This window comes from Desmodus rotundus, chromosome 1, assembly GCF_022682495.2.
Source record: "Desmodus rotundus isolate HL8 chromosome 1, HLdesRot8A.1, whole genome shotgun sequence".
Lineage (NCBI taxonomy): Eukaryota > Metazoa > Chordata > Mammalia > Chiroptera > Phyllostomidae > Desmodus > Desmodus rotundus.
Genome location: NC_071387.1, coordinates 28,134,338 through 28,157,884, shown reverse-complemented (window position 1 = coordinate 28,157,884; position 23,547 = coordinate 28,134,338). Strand labels below are relative to the sequence as shown.

The window sequence follows — 23,547 nt, the reverse complement described above, 5'->3', positions numbered from 1 at the left end:
CTTTTACAGGAACGATGTCAAAAGGTGGGGTGGGTCACAGTTCCTCACTGTTACAACTTCCCACTCTTACAAGGTGATGCTGCGGCTACTGGTCCAGGAATGACACTTGGAGAACCATCGGTGTCCTGGTTAAGTAGATGGGCTATGGAGCTTGAACCCAGGCTGTCCTGGTCCATTTTGTCTCTACCACTTACCAGCTGTGTGACCAAATCCCTCTGCGGCCTGATCTCCTCATCTATAAGAGAGATCACACCGCCTTCCTTACTGGGTTCCTGAGTGTATTAAATGACCCAGCCTAGGCCATACATAGCAAACAGTGAGCTCTCAGTGAACGTGTTAGATTTTCGGCTGCTATAACAAGTTACCATAAACGGGTGGCCTAAAACAACAGGAAGTTATTCTTGTGAAGTTCCGGAGGCCAGAAGTGCATGATCCAGATGTGGGCAGGCTCTCCGGGAGAACCCTTGCTGCCTCTTCCGGGTCCTGGGGGCTGTCAGCGTTCATTGGTTCATTGGCTCCGGGCTGAGTTGCTCCAGCTCCTGCCTCCGTGGTCACAGGGTCTCCTCCTCTTCTGTCAAATCTCCTCTGTGTCTCTTACAGGGACACTTGTTGTTGGGTTACCCACCTGGACAATCCAGGATGATCCCTTCTCCTCAAGATCCTTAATTTAATTGTGTCTGCAGAAGACTCTTCTTCCAAAAAGGGTCGCATGACCAGGTTCCAAGATTAGGACATGACATATTCTTTGGAGGGCCATCCTCCTACCCACTACAGTCATTGTGGGCCATTGTCATTATTGTTTAGTTGTCGCTTCTTCCAGGAGCTATGCTTAGGCCTGACCCTAGCTTCTTGCCTCAAATTGGGGGAGGGCGTGGGACACCAAACTGATTTCCAGGTTTGAGCTCCTCTGGGTTGGTGCCATTTGGCTAAAGCCATTCTGAGGCTGGGGCAGGAAACTCTGCTTATGAAGTTATCCTGGCCACATTGTAGCACTTCAGTCTGTCCACACTTCACTAATCTGAGGAAAACAGCACTCTCGGCCTCGAGACACCCGTTCAGAGCCCTCCCTCTGTGTCCTTCTCACACCTGAGCCGGCTACACCTGAGGAAGCCTTTTCAACTAAGAACCACATTTGACCCTCACTGCAACCAAGCGAAGGAGGTTGGGTCACCCCATGTTGCAGGTGAGAAATACAGGGAGGGAAAATTGCCCAAAGCTACCTTTTGTGACAATCATAGATGACAGTTTAGGGGAGAGAAAAGTAGTATGTCATTGGCAATAATCATAAATAATCATTGTACTTGATTGAATGCATGCTTTGGCTAAGCCCTCTGCTCCATATTCTATGTCTGCTGTCTCAGGTCATTTTCAAAACTCTCTCCTGAAGTAGGTGGCATTATTTCTGTTACAGATGGAAAAACTGAGGCATAGAGAGGTGAAGTGCCTTATCCAACATTGCACAGCTTTTAAATGCTGAGCCGGAATCAGAAGCCAGAGCTGGCTGAGTCTTTCCCCCCAATACCATGCAGCTTGGAGGCCCTTTTCCCAGCTCTGAAAATATTGAAAATATGTCAGGTCCACCAGTGGCTGCGTGGTGGTCAGCACAACCAGAGTCTCCAGCCCTTCCAGATCTGCTCAGAAGGTGAAGGTCTCTCGCTGGCAGTAGAGCCCTGGTAGCTAATGGGAGGTGCTGATGTTGACCCTCAGAGTGAGGGGGAGGGATGGTCAAGGCAATGGGGATAGAGAGGCAGATGTGCTCCAGGTCCCTGAGGGCTGGGACAATCAGGGTGTGTTCCCTGGAATGCGTCAGCCTTGGGTTGAAATGACATTCCTGGAGATGAGCAGAGGGAGACTCAGCTTTTTGCATCGGACAGATGAGGGTTTGAATCACCAGTCTGGGACCCTGTGGGCAAGTGGGCAAGTTATTCAACCTCTCTGTGCCTCTGTTCCCTCATCTGCAGGTTGGGAAAAGTAAGACCAGGGTTGTTGTAAAGAATGAACACGGGCTGTGAATTAGCATCACTGGGAAGCTGTACGAACTTGCCATGCCCAGGCCAGTCCTGGACCAGTGGCATCAGCATCTCTCAGGGTGGGCCTGGGCATTAGTATTTAAAAAAAATCTCCTGATTCTGTGCATCCAGGGTTGAGAACCACTGCACTGCAGGTAAAGAAATTGGTGTCCAGGACACCGTAAGGGCTCAATACACAGGAGCTCTTATCAAGCACTCACTCGTGCATTCATAAAACGAACATCTATGGGTGCCTCCCGGTGCCAGGCTCTGTGCCAAGCCCCAGGTGTCACCTGTACCGGTCAGCTGCTCACATTTATTGACCATCCATTTCTACCATTGCTCCCCAGGAAATGAGTTAATTGGGTTCATCCCTTTGTGAAGACATGACCCAAATTTGATATTCTGAGAAGGTTTCATTGGCAAGAGGAAAGTATAGAAAGTGCACCCACATCAGAGGACTGAAACCCTCTATGCAGGAAGTGAGGTCAAAGCTCTGCAGACCTTCAGTGAAGTTCTGGCAAAGAGAGAGTGGGCTGCGGACCCTGCGGGCCCCAGGCAAATGTCCCCCATAGTGCCCCAAACCCAGCATCCGTCCTGTGGAAGGGTTTCAGCGGGTGCGTTTTTGCTAGCTGGTTTCTCTTAGCTGCAGATTTCTTTTTCCACATGAGGCTGTAATTGGAACCCGGTACATGAAGCAAGTGAAGCCTGAGGTGCTTTGGTGTGAGTGTGTGTATGAGTATGAGGGTAGGTAAGTGTGCATGAATGGGCGAGAGCATGAGAAAGCACCATGAGTGAATGTGTGAGTACGCACAAGAGGGTGTGAGGGTGAGCATGTGCAGGTGTCGGGGAGCATGAGTGTGGGATGCGTATGGGTGAAGGTGTGTGTTTCTGTGTGTGTATGACTGTATGTATCAGTGCGTGTGAATGTGCTCACTGGTGTGCTGTGAATAGGCTAAACTATTGTGTGAGTGTGTTTTTACACGTGTGAATCTGCGTGTGAGTGTATGTATGACTGCATGTGTGACTGGATCTGTGCATGTGAGTGTACGTGTGATGTGTGTGTGCGTGTGTGTTAGGGGCCAAGGGGCCTTCTCCTTAGCTTCCCACCCCCTCGCCAGTGGCCCCCTCTCTGCCACACCCCCTCCCTGACCCTGCCAGCTTCTGGGTCCCTGTCCCCTTCCGGTGCCGAGCCTGGCAGTTTGAGGGAGCTGTGAGTGGTCGGGTGCCCCCTTCCAGGAGGTCGTCGAGTGTTCCTACCTGGTGCCCCTCATGGGCCCCTCATGGGCCCTTCCCCCCCCCCCCCCCCCCCCGCAGGCCCACTTTCCATGCATTTTCCTCCCTGAGCCCCAGCGGAGCCCTCCAGAGCTGTCTGCCTGGGTGATGACTCACTGCTGCTGATGTCATCGTCGGGACTCAAGGCCCTCATCACACTCAGTCTTTGTTCCCCAGATGGAAAAGAAAGGTCCATAAACTGAGAGCAGTTGACTACAAAGCTCTTCCCAGATGCCCACAGCTGCTCACGCCTGCCAGCAGGGGGTTCCGTACCCGGGTGTCCAGACCAGAGGTTTGGGCAGGTGGCAAGCAGGGGTCTCAAGGCCTCACTGCAGCAAGACAGCAAGACCCACCCTGGGCTTCCCGAGGCTTGTGTGACTTGCACCGGAGCCAGTTTCTGCCCAAGGGGTTTGTGTGTGCGTGTGTTTTGGGGGCAGTGGTGAGCACACCTGGGTCTCAGAATGGGGGAGTCATACATACTACACTCTCTCCAGGCTGGTCTCCTCAGTTCCCTAGTCGCTGGGACTCCTTATTCAATGATATGATTCGTTATCTGAAGGCAAAGAGTTGCAGGGTGACTGTGAGGGGAGCTGACAAGAGTGTAAGTGCCTGGCTCAGAGCCAGCCCCAGTCTGGTTAGCGAGGACTCACCAGGCCCTGGGCGCTCATGCTGTGCAGGGCCCTGTGCTAGGCACAGCCCTCACGGTGTTGTGGGCCCACCGGGCAGGTTAATCTACAGCTCACAGAAGTGAAGTGACTTGCCCAAGGTCACACACCAGTTAGTGGCAGACCCTGGACTCAAGCCCAGGTCTGTCTGACACCAGTGCCCGAGGGGTGAACCTTTCTTTCCCTGTGGCTTCCAACTGGGAGAGGGATTCAGACTCACCCAGGCCAGGCCCTGGAAGACTCTGAGTCCAGAGGGCCAGGGGCGAGGGGCAGACCTCTATCTTTTCAAAAGCTCCCCAGATGACTGATGTGTGGCCAGGACTGGAGTGTTCACTCCACGCTATACCACCTCTTCTGATTTGACTCCCAATTCCAATTGCTTATTATCCTCATGGCCTTGGAGCTGCAAGTAACTTCTCCAAGCCTCAATTTTCCAACCTGTAAAATGGGTTAATAAAATTATTTATTAATAATTTATAATGGGTTACAAGGGGTAGACAATAAAATTATCTACCTCATAGAGAATCAGCCATGGAGATGAAATGATTGGCAGAAAGCTCTTTGAACGGTGCCTGGCACACAGCAAGCCCGCAGTGAACCTTAGCTGCTGATGCTACTGTTCCTTGTCATTCATCCACAGGTCACCCTTGGCTGGGGACTGAGAGACAGGTCTGCAAGGTCCATGCCCAGGTGCCCATCTCTCATCCTATCAGAGAAGGAAGGGCACTAATCACCAGAATGAAGCAGGATGAGAGTGTTTGGATGGAGGGATGATTGAGACCCAGGGATGATGAGGAGGCGTGCCACCTCTTCCCTCCCAGGTCTCAAGGGAAGCCTGGGGGGCAGTGGGCTGTCATGGGCAGAGCCCAGCATTGGGTCTTCAGTGCTGGCTCCTGTCTGGGGGCCTTAAGTGAGTTACTTCTCCTCTTTGGGGCTTGGTTCTCTCCTCTGGAAACGAGAGAATGGTCCCTGCCTTGCCTTCCTCCTGGAGGAGGGAACAGGTGAAAGGATGCTTTGGACAACAAGAGGGTGCTGGGTGGGTGCCTTCCTGCTGGGGCTCTCAGCTGGGCCCAGCTCCTTCCAGCTGCTGGGCAGGGCAGCCAAGCTGCAGGGCCCATACCTTGCCAGTCTCTGCTTACCTCCTGCTCCCTTCAAAACCATCCTTTTCTCGCTTTAGGCCAAAGTCCTAAGAGAGAGAGAGAGAGAGAGAGAGAGAGAGAAGCTCACACAGTGAGTTCATTGAGCAGGAAAATTCTTATGCTATATATGAAAACCGGAAAAGGGAAGGAGGCGGTCTAAGTTTACATGTAGAAAAATACTCTTCTGTAGTTCAGAAAAATGAGGTCTTTCATTGTTGGCAAGCCCAGGTCTCCCTTCTAAGTTGATCCAGGATTTTTTCCCTGGCAGGGGAACAGTTCTTTTTCTAAGAAACGCATCGGTGGTGGGTTTTTCTAAGAACCTCCTGCAGCTTTACGGGGTGCAGATGGACCCTGGGCAGCATGGACTCTGTTGTGCTCACTTTCCCGAGAAGGGAATCAGGTAGAGCCTGGGGCCTTTGGGGACTCCAGCCTGGGTGGAGAGATGTTTCCTTCTAGACAGAGCTGTGACATTTTCCTGGGCACATCACTCCCTGCCTCTGGCCAGACTGCTCTGTCCAAAGAAGAGTGGGAAGGCCTAGGTTTGTCCCAATCCCTTTTGGAGTTGTTCCTTCCAGGCCTGAAGGCTGTGGGCTGAAGAAACCACAGTTTAGGGTGGTTAGAGAGATCAGAAAACAGACAGCAGATGAGGAAAATGCAGAACTGGAGACTCTCAGGCCTGGCAAGGGCCTTTGGAAACCATCTAGTCCAAGCCTCTGGTTTCACAGTTGAGGAGCCTGAGGCTCAGACAGGAGTGAGACTACTCAAGATCTTACACTCAGCAGATGGCCCTTTCTACCGCTCTGCGCAGTATCTGAGAGATCACAATGGGGAAGTTGAGGCCCACTGGTGCATGGTCCCAGAGAGAGGCAGGCCCAGCCATGTAGGTGGGAGCTTCAGGGAGATATGCCTAAGCTCACCAGGAGAAAGAGCTCTGAAGACAGAATTGCCCCATCGCAGTCAGGGCTGCTGTGGGGGGAGTGAGCTCCCCAGCAGTGGAGGTGTGCAAGCGTAAACCCGATGGCCTTTGGTGGGTATATGGCAGAGGAAATTCCTTCTCCAGATGGTCAGCTGCTCTTTGTCCATAGAGTCTGGGCTCACTGAACTCCCAGCTTCCTGTCTCTCCAGGGAGGTAAGAGGAAGGGAACACACAGGCCAGGAGGTCTGATTTGGGGGCCACCTCGCTGTTGGGGTATCCAAAAGGAAAGGAGAGACAGTCCTGAAAAGGTGCCAGAATGTCCCCCTCCCAGGCAGGACAGCCTGAGAAGGAGCAAGGAGGAGGGTCACACGGTCTCTGAGGCTTCCCAGCTCATGCCATAGGCGGCAAAGGAGGTAGCAGGGAACCCCTCTCTCCCCAGAGACTAAGGGCAGGGAAATCCAGGCCAGAGTGGCCCTGCTGGGGTCCCCAGGGCAGTCACCCCAACTTTATCAGTAAACCCTTGGCCTGTTGGCTTCAGCCCCTGGTAGTAGCAACATGGGGGCCTCTGGACCTCCTGAGCCCTGTTCCCAGTGGGAATACACTGGCCACTTGAAGCAGTCCTCGTGGTATCTTAAAGCTGACTGACATGTTCTGTGGGTCTTCACAGCCACAGGTGGGAATGAGAGACGTGGGGAGGGGCACCTTTTGTTTTCCCAGGCAGCAGGTCTAGGAAAAGGACAGAGGATAGGAGGCGGTATCTGGATTCTAGGATTCTAGTCCTGGTTGGCCACAGCTCCCTGTGTGACCTCAGACCTGCTCTCCTGGCTCCCTTCCAGACCTCTGTCTCTGATTCTCTTGTAGGGATTGGGGTCTCCAGGTTCTCCCAGGCACAGGCAGTGTCCCCGCGCGCCTGCAACCAGAGAAGTCTTCCTTGGGTTTGGTGGAGGTGCAGTTCTCCATACGGCGGCCAGGGGCCGCTGCCACACACAAGCCTGTGGTGTCCTCAGCCTCCCCCGTTCTGCCTCTGTCTGGCTTCTCGCAGTTCTGGTTGACCCAGAGCCAGAGGAACGCTTCTTAGCCCCTTCTGGCCTTAAACGCTAACAAGCAGGAGTACTGGGCTTAGGTCCCAGATGTCATCTGTGAGATGCAGCTTTGCAAAGCCAGCTACAGTTCCCTAGGGAGGCAAGGCTCCAAAGCCCAGGATAGCCTCTGGTACTCCGCAGGGCCCCACAGGTGGAAGGGCTGAAACAACCCATTGCACAGAAGGGGGAACTGAGGCCCAACTGGGGAGGAGAGGCATTAGATGTCCTGGAGTCCATAGCTGAGAGGAGGAAAAGAGGGAGGGGCTCCACTAGTTATTCACCTCCTCCAGGCAGGTAGCTCTCATCTTTGCGGAAGGAAAACCTGAACCCTGCCATGTTTGTTTCTTTGTTTCTGGGATTCTGTCCTAGTTTCCATGGAAACTGGCTGTGGACCCCTGGGAGGAAAGTCGCACCCTGCGGTGACTGCTCAGATTTTCCCCTCCCCGGTCCATCTCTAAAGCGGTCTGATTCCTCTCCCCGTGCCCTGGGTGGGGCCGCCCCAGACATGTGCTCTGGAGCCTGAACCAGAGACTCCAGAGGAGTGAAGCCCAGAGGCATCTGTCTGTCCCCTTTCCTCAGGCCACGCTGCTGAGTGCCTGCTCTGTGGGGCTCCAGTGTCTTGGGGCGTAGCTGAGTGAGCCTGAAAGTTTTCCGCTGCGAGAATGTGGGGAAGGCTGTTACTAATGGAAGGAACAGCATGAGCGTAGACAGAGACCGGGAAGGGGAGGATGAGGAGATGAAGCAGGGGGTGTCTTGAATGGAACTTTGACTTCCGTCTGAAGGCACTAGGGAGCCACGAAGGCTTTGGAACTTGGGAGCTGCGTGAACAGGCAGATGCGGAGATGCCTGGATTGTGAGTTCCCCGGAACCTGCATTCTGTGCAGCTCCATTGTCCCGGCACCACACGAGGCACGGCGTGGGTGCTTTGCATGTGTTTTCGGATTCACGAACTGGACATGTGTTGAAGGACCTCCATTGTAAACAAAGTCATCCCGATGCACGAATGAGATGAGGGATGGAGACGGAGCTCAGATTCAGCCCCAGGAGGGGTCTGGAAGGCAGTGAAGATACACCGACCATGTCAGAGTGGATTTGGTCTGCGAGTCTATCTCGTCTAACACCCTGATACACAGATGGGGAAACTGAGGTCAGCAGGGGAGAGCAGTTTGCCCCAGAGCACAGATAGAGTTAATGGCAGAGCTGGGACTCCCCTCAAGAGCCCTGCCTCCCCTGCCTGTGCCCTCTTACTGCCCCGTGGCTGTGCGCATCCTTGGGGCCCTCCTGGGCCCATGGGCCCAGCATTGTGGAGGTGGCAGGGAGCGTGGACCTCCAGGTGATGGACGAACATGCAGTGAGGTCCTTGTTGGATGTGGGACCTCGGGCCAGACCTCAGTAACCTCTACTAGGGCCTCAGTTTCTGTGCCTGGCACTTCCTGTGTGCTACGTGTTTTAGCAATATTATTTTATCCAAGTTACACAATATCCGATGAGACGGGTGCTATCATCTGAGAAGTGTGGTGCCTTCCCGTGAAGGGTTCCCAGGTTCCTGAGGCCAGGGCTGCATGGCCAGCCCCCCATCAGCATGCGCCCTCCAGTCTGCCCCTCCTGGAGGGTAGGATGTCTTCCCACCAGCTGTGATCTCCATCCCCCCACCCCCACCCCTTCCTGCCCAGGGCAGAGCCATTCCAGGACAAGCCTATGGACCAAATTGCTAGGCCTGTTTGTCTTGGCTCCTTGTCTTCTCTTCTCTCCCCTCCCTGGTGGCTGCCTGAGCAGGTGGCCCTCCTGCCAGAGGCCAAGGGGAAATGATCCAGAAGGCCCAGATGCAGCCCTGAGCATGGGTCACTCCAGGCCAGGGGTCACTCCCCGCCACATTACACCATGCCATGGGACAATGTGTGGAGGGAGGTGGGGGCTGCTAAAGGCAGGGCTGGGCTGACTTGAGCTTCCTCTGGATTTGTAGTTTGGCTCCCTCTGTGGCTGACCCAGCAGAAACAAGATCTTCCAACTGGTGCCTGCGCCCTTGTACTCCCTCACATCGTCTGAGGCAGGGGCTGTGGGAAGGGCACCAAGACCTGTGAGACCAAGTCACCGCAAGGCAGAATCACACCTCCCCTCTGTCCCTCCTTGCTTCGATGCTCCATCTGCTGCTTCCTGGCTGTGTCTCCTGGTGATGGAACTCTGTTCCTCACCCGTCTCCCTGTCTATCAAACAAGGAGATTGGGTAGATTTGTGATTTTTTTTTTTTAAGCAGAATCTCTCTGGGACTAAGAATTCCCAGAATTGCCACATGGAAGCCTGGGCTAGGCTGATTAAACAGGTGTCCTGGTGGGAATGTATCAGCCCCTCCCCCATCTGTCCCTGGACCCCCTGGACACCACTTGGAAACAAATCGCTGGAGGGGACTCTCTGGCCCATTTGTTCCCTGTGGAACCACACGTTCTCCAGACCTGGAGCATCCCCTTCAAAGGAGCCCCCCCCACCCCTGTTCTCAGTGCGGGAGAGAGAGGTGGGGGAACGGGAGGAAAAGCTTTGCACTGGATTAAAGGGAGAGGAAGCAGAGCTGTCGGCAGGGTGCTCACCGTTTTGTTTTGTTTTTATCTTTAAACTGTGGAGGGGAGAAAAGAAATCTCAGTGGGGTGTTAGCTTTTATTTCTATTTCTCTCTACTCTTTTTTTCCCCTCCTATACAAAGATGGGCCGTATCTGAGTAAGGAAAAGCAAGAAGAAAAGGTTTAGTAATGTCTGAAGGGGGGTGGAAGGAGTGCATGTCTTTAAAAATATGTGAATGCTTGTACTTTCACACCGTATACAGGGTGTAAGATTCAAAGAGCAGAAAAAGAGTATCGGCAAAAAGAAAAGTCTCTGCCTCCCCCTTCCCTGGAGACCATCTCTGCTCCCAGTTGCTTATGTCTCCTTCTAGGGACATTCGAGCCTATATTTTAAAATACACTGTATGTATTTAATATGTACTAATATTTGTATTTCCAATTGATAACGATGCTATTCTACACCTTGTCCTTTTGTCTGGTTTTTTATCTAATGCGTCTTGTGAATTGTTTCACACTAATAACTAAGGAAGCCCACCTTTTAAAAGCCTGCATTGCATTTCACTGTACAGATACATCAAACATGCATTATTTATTGAAGCTTTCCAAAGAGGGACAGTTTGATACATTTTAATCCATGCTACAATGCATGTTCTTGCACATGTTTTGAATTTCGCATGTGTAACTGTATCTGTTAAAACAATTCATAGAGGTGTCATTACTGGATGGAAGAGAACCTGTGCACTTGTAATTTGGATCAAATGTTGGCAGAGCGCCTCCCGCAGCCGTTCCACCAATTTCGCTCCCCCCACCAGCGCGGCAGGAGGGGGCCTGTCTCCTCAAATCCTCACCAACGCCGCATATTATCTGATCTTCACCAAGCTGATGGGGGAAATGGTGTATCTTTGTGGCCTTAACTTATATTTCTCTCACTCTGGGGGAGGTTGATTGTCTTTTCCTGTGTTTCAGAGCCATTTTTATTTCTTCTGCTGTGGAAAGAATGTCTTTCTCTTTGCCCATTTCCCCGCTTGGGTTGTTGCTCTGTTGCTTACTCCTTTGCTGTGTGTGTCTGGGTACTTCCTCTGCGGTCTGTAATATATGAAGCAAGGATTTTTGTCCAGTCTGGGGGTTTTATTTGACACTGTGGGGATTTTTATTTTGCTACTCCGAGCTTTTAACATTTCTATGTAGTTAAATTTAACCAGATTCATCAAGGATTTCATTTATGCCTTCTGGGGTTTGTCGTACTTAAAATTAATTTCTTTTTTAATGCATGTTACAAATAGGAGAGAAAAAGCATTGGACTGAGAATCCAATCTGAGTTCACTGCCAGCAAACCCCTTTCAGTCTTTTAACCTCACTATGCCTTCTGTAAGATGAGGGGGCGGGACTTCATTCATTCATCCGCCCATTCATCAGCACTGGGCTGGGTGCTGGGATCACAGAGATGAATGGCGTGGTCCTTGTCTTCATGGTCCAATAGTAAGAGAGGCCTGGCACCCCAGAGCGAAATGCAGCGTGCTGGAGGCTGAGGTGGAGGACCTGGTGTGGACCGAGGGGACCGGAGGGGGAGGAGGAGGGTGTGGGTGTGGGAGGTGAAACAAAGGATTTCAAGGGAGGGTGGGCCCAGGGCCGAGTCTTGATGAAAAAGAGTTATTCTGGCAAAATAACCAGGTGGTGTGAGGTGGGGCAGGATAGGTGACAGAGGGAGAGCGTTCCAGGTAAAGGAGGGGCCTGCGGCTGCACGAGGCCCTGGTGGACTGTGTGGGGCGTGGAGGGTAAGAAACAAACATTATCGCTAAGTTGAAAAGCCCACAGACCTCTCCCAAATCACATCCCTCTGCCGTCCCTAAGTGTTGGCAAGAACAGGCTGCTGGTGGGCGTGTAAAATGGCACAGTGGCATCTTACATGTTCTCACCACAAAAACGGGATGGTAATTACCTGGCATAATGGAGGTGTTAGCTCAAGCTCAGGAGGAAATTGTATTGCAATATATAAATGTATCAAATCAACACATTGTATACTTTAAAGGTACAAAGTGTTAGGTGTCAGTTATGTCTTGATTTGAAAAACGGCACCGTCTGAGCAACGTTCAGTGAAGTTGTGGGGGTAAAGCCCCCATCACCCAATAAATGCACCCACGGATGGTGGTGTGACCTGCACAGGTAACCATGCGGAGAGAGGTATCAGCAAGCACACAGCAGTAGTGTCTGTGACATGATGGGAATTCCACTTTCCACCAGCAGAGAGGTGAACCCATCCATTTCGGCTTATTTGCACCAGAGTACGGTCGTGGAAAATAAGACCCAGAACCACATGCCTCAACAAAGATAAATCTCAAAAACAGTGTGGACTAGAGAAAAAAGTGCTTGCCAGCATTTACGTGGGGCTAAGAGACATACACGGCGCCCCACATTGTGTTAAAGACACCCCCCTCATGTAGTGAACCTGCAGAGAGAGACAGGCGCGGGGATGACAAACACCACATCCCCGGCGGCTGCCTCTGGGGTGTGGCCGGGGAAGGCAATGGAGAGTTCACGATTCATCTGCTGAACTACTGTTTTCTTTCTGAAGCAGACTGGGGGGCACATGCTTGTTCCTCATATTGTTCTCTTTTTAAAGACTTTATTTATTTTTAGAGAGGAGAAAGGGAGGGAGAAAGAGGGGGAAAGAAACATCAATGTGCAAGAGATACATCAATTGGTTGCCTCTCACACGCCCCTAACCGGGGACCTGGCCTGCAACCCAGGCATGTGCCCTGACTGGGGATTGAACCCGTGACCTTTCAGTTTGCTGGATGATGCCCAACCCACTGAGCTGTACCAGTCAGGGCCCTCATATTATTCTTTAAAAAGTTTTTAATAATATCTCTAACTCAGTATTTCCCCCAATTATTATTTCAATATGTAATCAATGTAAACATTATTAAGTAAATATTTTACATTCCTTTTGCCAACCTAAGTATTGGAAATTTGCATTTTCTACTTATGGCCCGTCTCAGTGGGGACGACCCACATTGCAGGCGCTCACGAGCCACACTTGGCTAATGGCTGTCATACTGTACGGTGCAGGGTTAACGCATGTCAGGCAGAGGTTGTACAGCTGACCTCTGAGATGTCCCATTTCCAAGCAAAGTAGAATACATGTGTGAAGCACGGCCTCTCTCCCTCCCTGCAGGACTGGCTTCCCAGGGCCCGGTGGACCTCACGGAGCTCATTGGTGTCCCGCTGCCCTCATCCGTGTCCTTCGTCACAGGCTATGGCGGCTTCCCAGCCTACAGCTTCGGGCCCGGCGCCAATGTGGGCCGCCCGGCCAGGATCCTCATCCCCGCCACTTTCTTCCGGGATTTTGCCATCAGTGTCACCGTGAAGCCCGGCAGTGCCCGAGGCGGCGTGCTCTTTGCCATCACGGACGCCTTCCAGAAGGTCATCTACCTGGGCCTGCGGCTCTCGGGCGTGGAGGATGGCCACCAGAGGATCATCCTCTACTACACGGAGCCCGGCTCCCATGTGTCCCAGGAGGCTGCTGCCTTCTCGGTGCCTGTGATGACCCACAGGTGGAACCGTTTTGCTGTGATTGTCCAGGGCGAGGAAGTGGTCCTCCTGGTGGACTGTGAGGAGCACAGCCACGTCGCCTTCCAGCGCTCCTCCCGGGCCTTGGCTTTCGAGGCCAGTGCAGGGCTCTTCGTGGGCAGTGCAGGAGCCACAGGGCTGGAGAGATTCACCGTGAGTGTGAGCCCTGCAGGTCGGGGAGGCCACTGGACACCGCACCTCAAACACGAGCGACTGCACTTGCCATTATTTGATCCTTATGTCCTCCAAGGGGTGTGCACGCGTGGTGTGAGAAATGCTGGGCTGGAGCCCAGCACCTAGATGCCAGTCGCCTCAGTGTCGCCTGGTTTACAGTACCTGGGTCTTCTGAGCCTCTCTCTGCTTTCTTATCTGAAAGTGGGGAGAACAAAACCCATGTCACGGGGTCGTAGTCAAGTGAGAGAGCCTGTTGAAAGCACTTCCTGTGTTCTAAGGCCCTATAAAGAGAGCAGGCCTTGTTAGATCCTCCTGTGATTTGTATCTTCGACTAGGGGTAGCACATGCAGTAATTTCTGCAGGGCTGTAGCCGGCTAAATGCCTGCGTGAGAGAGTGTCTCTCTCTCCTTCTGACAGTGGGCCCTGAAAACATATCAGAACACTGACTTTACGGTCAGAATGGGCTTGTACGTAAGAGCCATTCTAAAGAAAATCGCTAAGCTATTGTGGTTATTCATTGAGTCAGCGCGTGTCCTGACTTCAGGCTTGCTGACCGAGACAGCACCATGGGGCGGGGTTTGGGCTGATTTGCAGCGTGCACGAAGACTGAGAACTTAAAGAAGGTAAAATCCAATTAACAATTTTTAAACACTCGCTCTGGGCAGGTCGTGGAGAACGAGCTGTCAGATGTGCAGAGAGGAGGTAAGGGTGGAGGGAGGGAGGCTGGCAGGCAGTTCTTCTTGAGACGAGGCCTTCCAGCCAAGAAGTGCCCAGCTCCCAGCGTAAGACACGTCCCAGGAACCGGGAGATGAGCATGTCAGGGCCTGCCCCGACAAGTTGGAGGCCGGGGGCGCAGTGAGGAGGCTGCTGTGTTAGCCTGTGCTTTGAACACAATACTCCCCAAGGAGCTCTCCAGCTAATGGGGCTCACATTACCTTGGCTCCAGCAGAGAACCCCCTAAATGCGAACAGGCCAAGAGGTGGCTTGGCTTCTTTGTCATGGCCAACGGGAACCACATTCTCATGCTGTTCTGCCCCTGGTTCTCCTCTGTCACCAAAGCTGTCGTGTTTCTGCCAGTGGTTATGCCGTAGACATGCAAGTGGTGGCTTCTGACCCCTCTGCTTTCCCCCAGGGCTCCATACAGCAGCTCACCATCCACCCCGACCCCAGGACCCCGGAGGAGCTGTGTGAAGCTGAAGAATCCTCGGTGAGCCCCCACCTCCCTTACCCCCACAGTTGGCCCCGCAGCCCGGCAGCCGGTCTGCCGGGAAGGGCTGGGTGCCCGGGCAATTCCTCATCCCCAACGTCATGGGGCCTCTACAATCTCTCATCTTGGCCAGTGCTGCCTCAAGTTCTATTTTGGGCTTTTTGGCTTTGTTTTATTATCTTTAAGAGCTTGGTGGTCGGGGGGAGGGAGTGAGCATGGTGGTGATTCTTCTGAGGTGTTAGTTTTTTCCGCAGCTGCGGCAGCCAATGGCCTGGCTTGCGGACTTCCTGCCAGGAGAGCGTGTCAGGGTTCCAAAATCAAAACCAAAACTCTCAGACACCCTGAATGTACATTCTTATAAAAGCGAACCTAAATTTAGCGTTTATGCTTGGCAAATGAATCAGTTCCTGAGTTAGAATCGGGGTTGTTCTTTGTCTGAGCAATAAAATGTGGAAGGAAACAAAAACAATAACCAAGCATGTGCACCTCCTCAATTTCACTCTGTCTGTCCGTCTGTCTCACACACACACACACAGACATGCACACTCACACGGCCCTCCGCGGGAGGCCGTTCTCTGGCTTTCCCCATGTACTCTGCTCCCCCTTTACCTGGCACCACTTGCCTCCACACAGGCATCCGGAGAGGCCAGCGGGCTCCTGGAGACGGCCGGAGTCGCTGAGATCTTAGAGGCCGACACCTACACCCAAGCCCCGGTGAGTACTGGGGAGCCGTGCCATGCCAACCTGGCCAGCTGTGAGGGGCTGCGAGTTCCTGGCGAGTCCCAGAGCCCAGGGTCTGACATGTCTGTTCTCAGATCTGTGACTTCAGTCGTCGGGAGAGTGCCGGCCGCAGGGCGTGTCACAGCATCCCCAGCGCTTGGGAACACAGGTCACCTGAGAGCTGCCCTGTGCGGCGGCCATGAGAAGGCTGCCCAGAGGCAAGCGTTGCACTTGATTGCCTCACAGCTCTGTGACCTTGGGTAACTTGCTCAGCCGTTCTAGGCCTCAGCTCCTCTTCACCATAGAACAATAATCAGAGTCCTATCAGGGGGTCGTAAGAGGGTTGCATGAGGCGGCACAAGGCTAGGTGTCAGACCCATGCCTGGCACGAGGGGTGTGGCCCTGCACGGTGGCTATTGGAAGGTTTGCTTCTGACTCTGGCTATGAGAACGAAGTCAAGGCCCCCACTCTCGGAAGGTGCCAAGTCCTCTCAAGAGCTCACTTCTGACCCCATGGGAAAGCCAGCCAGCCTCCAGGGTCCCAGGCCTCCTGCTTCTGGGAGTGTGCCCTGCATCTGAGACAAGAGAGCGGTGTCCAAAGCACTGAGTCAGACTCTGGAGACACCACGGAGCCCGCGGGGATGGGATAGCCAGTGGCGTCTGAGCCATCGAGGACAGAAGCCCCGGTGATCTCCTGAACTGGTCTGGCTCACTCTAGAAACTCAGTCTGGGAGAGGAGCAGACACATGGAAATAAGGCAGAGGCCATAATTATAGACCTCGGGCAATAGCTGTGTGCATGGGCAAGGACAGGACCATGGTCTGTTAGTGCTGACGGGACTGAATGGTCACCTCTTTCTGTACAAGGTGTGAAAAGGTGCCCTTTGTACAGACGGGCAAGCTGAGGCCCCGTGAGAAGACACTGGCTCTAGGACACATGGGAAGAACTGGGGCAAGAGCACAGGTCCCCTGATGTCCCATTCAGGGGCCAGGCCATGCCTCTGAGCTGCTCTCCTGGGGAGTGTTGCAGAAGTCCACCCCCAGGTTGGCAGCCAGTTCTTGGGCATCTTGGATGGAAGAAGTCAAGGGCCCAAAGTGGCCGCCTTGGCAGTGACTGCTGTGAGCAGTGTGGCAATCTTGTGTACCCATCAGCCCTTGGCCACTTCGCTGGCATGTCCAGGGCACAGAGTGGTGGTCACTTGGGCCTCCCAGCCCAATGCTACCCTCCCGGTGTGCCAGTTTGCAGCTAGGAGTGAGGCCCACTCAGGCAGAGATGCCCAAGGTGGGCCTGGGAGCGGGACAGGAGAGGGGAGCAGGGTTTGAGAGTGAGAGACAATCGTGGGGTGGGGCTGGTCATGGCAGGCTTTCTGACGGACGGGTCGTTGCAGCTGCCAGATTTGCATAGAGCAAGAGAAAGGGTAGGGAGGAAGAGGACTGGTGGTTCTCGGTACCCATTGTGTGCTTTGCACATGTGACCCAATGGAACCCTTGCAACAACCTGTGAGGGAGATGGACGCTCAGAAGGACAGGGTGGCTGTGCCAGGGCCACACAGTGCTGGCGTCAGGACCCTTGCCTGGCCCCCTCGCCTGGCCTCCTCTCCCGGGCCAGGGTCCTGCAGTGCAGGGCAGGTGTGGGTGCGTGTCGCAGCTGGGAGTGGGTACAGCATAAATCCCCAGAGTGTCTCGAGAAGTGAAAAGGGGTCTGCTGGACTGTGGCCTCCAGGGCACCCCAAACCCTTTCCTTCCTCCATCTTCCAGCTCCACTCTCCTCGGCAGTTTTAAGAGAACTGGTATAGACCAGAGGCCCACCACACTTGAATCCAGCTCTCCCTCTTACTGTTGTCGACCTGGAGGCCGACCCGTCTGTTCTGGATATCAGAGTCCCTCCGCACGCTTCTGCAGAGCCCTCACTTCCTCCAGCCGCCTGTGCAGGGCCGTGCTTTTCCATTTGTTCCCCAGAGGATGCACTGAGGCGTAGAAGAGCGTAGAGTTTTGTCCAAGGCTGCCCAGCGAGTAGGCGGCGGGGCCAGGTCTCCAGGGAGGGGACCAGGGTGGCCTCAGTCATGCCACCCCAGAGCTGGGACTTCCCCTTCCACCATCCCCTGGAGGGGCTCCACAGCTGCCCTCCCCAGCTGCCCCTCCAAGGCGGGGGGGATTTCCCGCTTACTCTCAGACGGCCTCCCCCTCCGCTCTGTCTGGCTTCTCTCTTGGAATGAATATTACTTCCCTGTCCTCAGCCTTTCCAGCTGCCACCCTTCAAGACACAAGCCGTGACCAGCGAACTGAATCATGAGTCCCTCCTCTCCTCCTTCCCCATTTAGGGTAGGAGTCCCTGCTACTGCCCTCTTCCCCCTGCTAAGTCAGCTTCTGCTGACACACCATTCCATTTCTGGAAAGTTCTATCTGATGCTGTGGTACAATTAATATCCCTGTAGTTCTCAGCTCTGGCTGTGCACCAAAGTTGTGTGGGGGGAGGTGGGGGCAGAGGAAGGTAGGGGTGAGAGGAGGGAAGGGGACTCGTGACTGGGCTGCATCACAGGTATTCAGGCTCAGGAGGTCTGGAGTGGGGTCGAGAATCTCTACTCACAAAAAGGTTTGCAGGTGATTCCGATCCACAGCCAGGGTCTCTCTTCCAGCCACACCCAAATCCTCACGGTTCCTCAGACACACACAGCACTTTCACCCTCATCCATGCCTTTGCTCCTGGGTTCCGTTTGCAAAGAGGTCTTTCTGCCTGGCCAATGCCTGCTTCTCCTTCAGGATGCAGTCTACAGCCCCCTTGGAGGCCACTGCTGACTTCCCTCCCTGCACTTGGCTCACTTCTGCTATCCCACGTGTCACTCACGTTCAATCACAGTTCGTTGTGTCTGGGTCTGTGTCGCCCCATAGCTTAGCAGTTTGAGGACAGTCACCCTGTCTTATTTATTCATTTCCATATCCCCAGGGATTAGCCAAACCCTGGCACACAGTAGGGCCTCAGGAAAGCTGTGTTGAATATGAATGTGGGCTCAGCAAATCTCTACACTTTTAACAAAAAAGTCTTAAGATTCCACATTTCTAGTTGTCACAGGCTACACTGGTTATCCATCCACACTAACCCCTAAAAGCCATTACAGCTGCCTGCTGGGGGCGGGGTACTCGACCTTGACCCTGACCACCGAGGTCAGCTCACGAGATTCACGCTCTGCCCTTGACCAGGGATGTGTGGCTGCCTGGCTAGGAGTTTTCCAAAAGAGGTTTCTGGTTGATGGGCTGGAGTCAGTGATTTCATATAACGCAGCCTTTGCCGCCTTGACTTACAGAGCTCGGCCCACCCGCACCTTGCTGTCCTGGGTTTCCTGTGCCTTCACCTGCCCTGCCTGCCTTGTCTGAAAGCCCAAGTCCCTTTTATAATGTTACTTCCAGCCACCAGCAGCCTTGCTCTGGGCTGGAGACGGGATTTCTTGAGACCATCAGGGAACCCTGGTGAAGTGGCTGCCTCGCTGGAGCCTGGCAGGAAGAGGAGAGGACCTGCCCACGACAGGGTCCTTGCCCCCCTGCTGGTCACCACGCGGCTGGGAGAAACGGAGACCCCTGAGGGTGTTCACAGCTTCTCCTGGGGTGGTCCCTGTTCTCCGCTTGCACAGACCACCCTGGTGCCTGCCTCACTGGGCCTCTTGGGTGCAGCCTCCCAGTCTCCTGGACTAACTCAACTCCCCAAACCCATTGGCACCAGAGAGAACTCCCCAAAGTACACACCTGCCCGCTCTACTCCCCAGCCTAACACCCCACAGACGCCCAGATCCAAAGCCAGACCTCTCACCAGAGAACCAGCCTCCACTCTCTCCACTTCCTGGCTCTTCCCTCTGCTTCTGTCCTTGACCCTCGCCAAGTGCACGCTGTCAGACCCTGACGGCGCTATGTCCTTTCTCACCTCAGTGCCTCCTCCATCTTTGTTTTCTGAAACTGTTCATTCTTCAAGGCCCAACTCCTTTCTATCTCCATCTCCACCTGGAAATTTTACAGTACAAGAAACAATCTTTTTTTTTTAGTACACAAATATTCCATTTTCATTATTAAAAAAAACACAACTGCAGATAAGCGAAAAGATAAAACAATCACCTTTAATGCCAGACAAAATCACTGTGGAGGTGATGCTCTTTCTCCTGCTTTAGAGTTCTGCTGATGTTGAGGAATGGCTGCCATGGGTGGGCTCGGACCGTGGCCCTGTGCTGAGCGCCTCCATGTGTCTGCTGTCCTGTGGGTAGTCACCACTGGCCCCACTTCACAGAGGAGGAGGCAGAGGCTCAGCGTGGTTTTGTGCCTCGCCCAACATAACAAAGCTAATTAAGTGGAGAGCCGAGATTGATTGTAAGAACTAAGTTATGGGGCCTGTAAGAACCCTCCTTGTTCTGATGGACCCGAGATTCATTGTTTATACACTAGATTCTGACACTGAGGAAATAACTTTCTGCTACTAGTCGAGATAAGTAAGTGATAGCTGCAACCACAATTGAACCCTGAAGTCTTCGTGGCTTCGTTGCTTCTTGTTCATTCACATCACAGGCCCGACACTGGTCAGCAGGGTCCTTCCATTCACCCCCAGCCCCTTGAACTCAGAGAGGGGTGGGGGTGTTTGAACAGTGGCTTGCCCTGGGTCTCAGGAGCCGCTGCCTGGGGGTGATGTCATGACCTCTGCTGCCCACCATCCCCCCATCAGAATTTCTACCTGGATCGCTGAACTGCTCTATGTTTCCAGCTGCTGGAGGGTTTTGTTTGTTTCTTTTTTTCTAGTGGGTAAAGTTAGTTGAGATACCGACTGGCTTTGGAAAAGCTACAGAGGAGCTGAAGCATCCCAGAAAGGAAAGCGTACCCATCTTTTCTTTTCAGAGGAATTCGTGACCAGGGCCCACCTGGGACCGGTTTACACAGTGGTCGCTGAGTGCAGCCTGCTTCGTTCGTTGCCTCATTCGTTTCCTCATCTGACAGATCTTTGCTGAGCACCTCTTTCCTGGCCTGGGAGACGGGCTCGTGGTCTGTGTTCAGAGAGCTCAGGCACATTTAGCAGAGTCTCACTGTAAACCATACAGAACTAAACTACCCTTGCACGCAGCCTTTTCCAGGCCCTGGCTGCTGCAGTGATTGCCCAGGTATGCAAAGACGGGTCTGAGCTTTCTTCTGGGTTCATTCAGAAGAAAGAATCTAGTCATTTTGTGGCTAGAGTACTTTCTCCAGTGATATTTGCTGCCATTTTTTTTTTCTGCTTTCCTGCCAAGTAAATCCTTTTGTGTCTCATTTTTTCTCCCTTCAGCCTCAAGAAGCAAAAGTTGAACCCATAAACACACCTCCAACTCCATCCCCTCCCTCTGAGGATGTGGAGCTTTCTGGAGAGCCCACACCGGAGGCGACCCCGGGAACTGCCAACCTCAGCGTCGTCCTGCACAGCAGCCCCGAGCAAGGCAAGTCCTGGGCGCACCTTCACACAGGGCGGCTTTTTTTTTTTTTATTGAGGATGACTGTGTGTCCAGCCTGGGTGACATATGGAATATAGAGCATCTCACTTAACCTTCAGCATCTGATAAACAAGGTGGGGAAATCGAGTCACCCAGCTGCAGCTCCATGGCTTGTGAATGGCAGGGCTGGTTTTTAATCTTGGATAGCTGGCCTTTCACTCCCCAAAGTCCACCCCTCCTGAAGTGCCTGAGGTTTAACGGAAAAGTTTGTAATAATTGTTGCTGCTTATTAAATACCTACTATGTGCCAAGTGCTTACACACTGCATCTGCAAACTCAACCATACATCTTCTGGTTGCTTTTATTCAATGTTAGCCAGTATTTTCCAGATGGAAACACCAGTGCTTAGAAGGCTAAGTGACGTGCCCACAGTCACACAGCCAGTGACTGGTGGGACGAAGCCAGCGCCCAGGCCTGACTTCCAGAATCCCCAGCCTTCCCAGCCCCACCACACACTCTCCAATTCTCAGAGGGTCAGGCCATCTAAACTGCTGTGTGACACACGTGGAGAAACTACCTGATGGCCGGAGAGGGGCAGGCACCCAGGAGGCCAGTGGCAGGCCCTGGGTGCAGCCTGGCCTCTTGGTTCCCCGTCCAGGGCTCTGGTCACTGCCCAGCCGTACAGAGGAGGCCCGACAAAACCCCACGATCTGATGTGATCCTTCAGACCGCAGCTTGACAGGTGCCCAAGGCTGAGATCGGCCTGCATTTTCTGCCCTTCATCAGAGGGGTCACCATTTCAGACTGAAGTTCCAGCCAACGCCAGGGCACTGAGATTCAGGTGCAAGGTCAAAACACAGCCCAGACAGGCAGCCTAGGGGCCGGCTGAGCAAACTGTGCTTCATTCGTGTGTGCAGCCCGAACTGCTGCTGCGGCAGACTTAAGGGCCCAGGGGAACACTCATGGTGTGCTCCACGACAAAAGCGCCGCTCCAAACTATGTGTGTTCTATGACCCTAATTTCAAATCCATGTTATTTATATTTACACCTGCCTTGGAGAACAATGTGTGTGTGCTAGAGTAATATACAACAAGACGCTGGGAGGAGTAATGTTTTCTGGGTGGTAGGAGTGTGGGTGGTTTTCATTTTCTTCTTCTGTGGTTCTGTAGCTTACATATCTTCTACAATCTTCTGTGTTCTTTTTACTGCTGCCATCAGTAAATGAATGTTATTTTAATAACGAGACTTGGGAAGTCTGTGGGTAAGAGAAGTATGTAGAACGGAATAGAAAAAAAATTGTATGATAATTTAATAAAGTCACAATCCGGCCAAGGAGCCAGGGTGTTGCTGTGGAAAGACTGGGGGGCCGGCCAGACGCAGACAGTTTGGACGGAAGCCCTGCTGAGCCACCTACTCGCTGCCAGGCCTGGGGCAAGTTGCTTACTTTTTCCAAGCTTTAGCTTCTTTAACTGTCCACTGGGAGTGCTCACAATTTCCCCTGTGGATGGGAGGATATGGACGTGGTTTATGAATTGCAATGCTGTTCTCCTGGGTGGAATTGGGATTTCTGAGGACCAGCAAGGAGGGGCAGAGGCTGCAGGGCCCAGGGTGAAGGCCTCTCCTAGGCAGAGGGGTGAGTTGAAAGGAGGTGGGAGCCAAACCAGGACTGGGACCCGATCCACGCACAGCTTGCCTGTTCCCGGCTCCTCAGGCAAACAAAAGGCCAAAGGAAAACAATGGAGCTGGCTGGAATCCTCCCGTTCTTTTTGTTGGGTAGAAAGTCTAGATGGTGAGGGAAATGGTTCTGAACCCTGAGAGCCCCATCCTCCTAATAGTTTTATTCGTGTTCCCCTGAGACCATCTTGCCCCAAGGCACATACTACCCCCAACTCCATCTTCCAAGGGGTGGGGACTCAGAGGCCTGGAGTCCGACCAGCTGCTTGCACAGCGCCCCCTGGTGGTGGGAGCAGGGAGGATGCAAGAGAGGGACGGGATTCACGTGTGCAAAGAGTCCCTTGAATGAGGCGGTGCCTCCACCCATCCCCCACCGCCCACACTGTTCAGAGCAGGAGGCAGGCGTGAAAACAGCACATGTAGAAATGTCTGGGCGTGGGGACAGGTCAGCCTGGCTTCACAGGCTTCTAGCCACTCGCTCTCTGGGGGGTCTGTTTCTCCTCTGTGGAATGGGGTTAATAAATAAATAATAAGGCGCTAATGTGCAGGTCAGAGCAGGACACACATGCCAGTTGGTGATAGTGAGACTGGAAATGTGGGGTTCTGTCCCGGCTCTGCTCAGCAGCTGCAAGGTGGCAGGAAGTTCCTTGCAGGTAGGTCAGATGGGCCAGCAGGAAGATGAAGTGAGGGGAGAGATGAGGCATGCTCAGCCCGGAGCTCAGCCCACAACAGACATTCCACCCACGTTAGTATAATTTCTTTTTCCTTGCTTTAGGACTCCATGTGTTTTTTAAATTGCAAAAGAAGTATGCACTTGCAGTAACAGTTTAATCAGTGCAGAGTTGTATAAACCAAAATAAGAGTAGTTTCCTCTCCCGTCCTCTGGAGGAAATCAATGGTGAGTATTGTGGTTTAGCCAAGAGTGTACCATTTATCTGCATACACACATATTTCCACGTATCCTGCTATATGTTATCTGTGCTATACAACTACGTTAATTACGTGACGTTGATAAAACATGTACACTCATACACAGCTTTCCGCCCTTCACGCAGGCAGACCCGCACTGACAACGAGCACGCACAGATTGCTAACTCTACGCCGGGGGCTGTCCTTGAGGCTCTTCTCGCTTTCA

General features: G+C 53.1%; 1 protein-coding gene across 2 annotated transcripts in view; it reads left to right on the top strand.

Moving 5' to 3' along the window:
* Positions 1-23,547, top strand: part of COL15A1 (collagen type XV alpha 1 chain) — a 95,172-nt gene that overhangs the window by 20,213 nt on the left and 51,412 nt on the right. For both annotated transcript variants that reach the window (XM_053922292.1, XM_045195269.2), the window contains 4 exons: positions 12,813-13,360; positions 14,514-14,588; positions 15,222-15,302; positions 20,597-20,744. In XM_053922292.1, the coding sequence (XP_053778267.1) occupies positions 12,813-13,360; positions 14,514-14,588; positions 15,222-15,302; positions 20,597-20,744 (852 nt within the window). The remainder of the gene's footprint in view (positions 1-12,812; positions 13,361-14,513; positions 14,589-15,221; positions 15,303-20,596; positions 20,745-23,547) is intronic.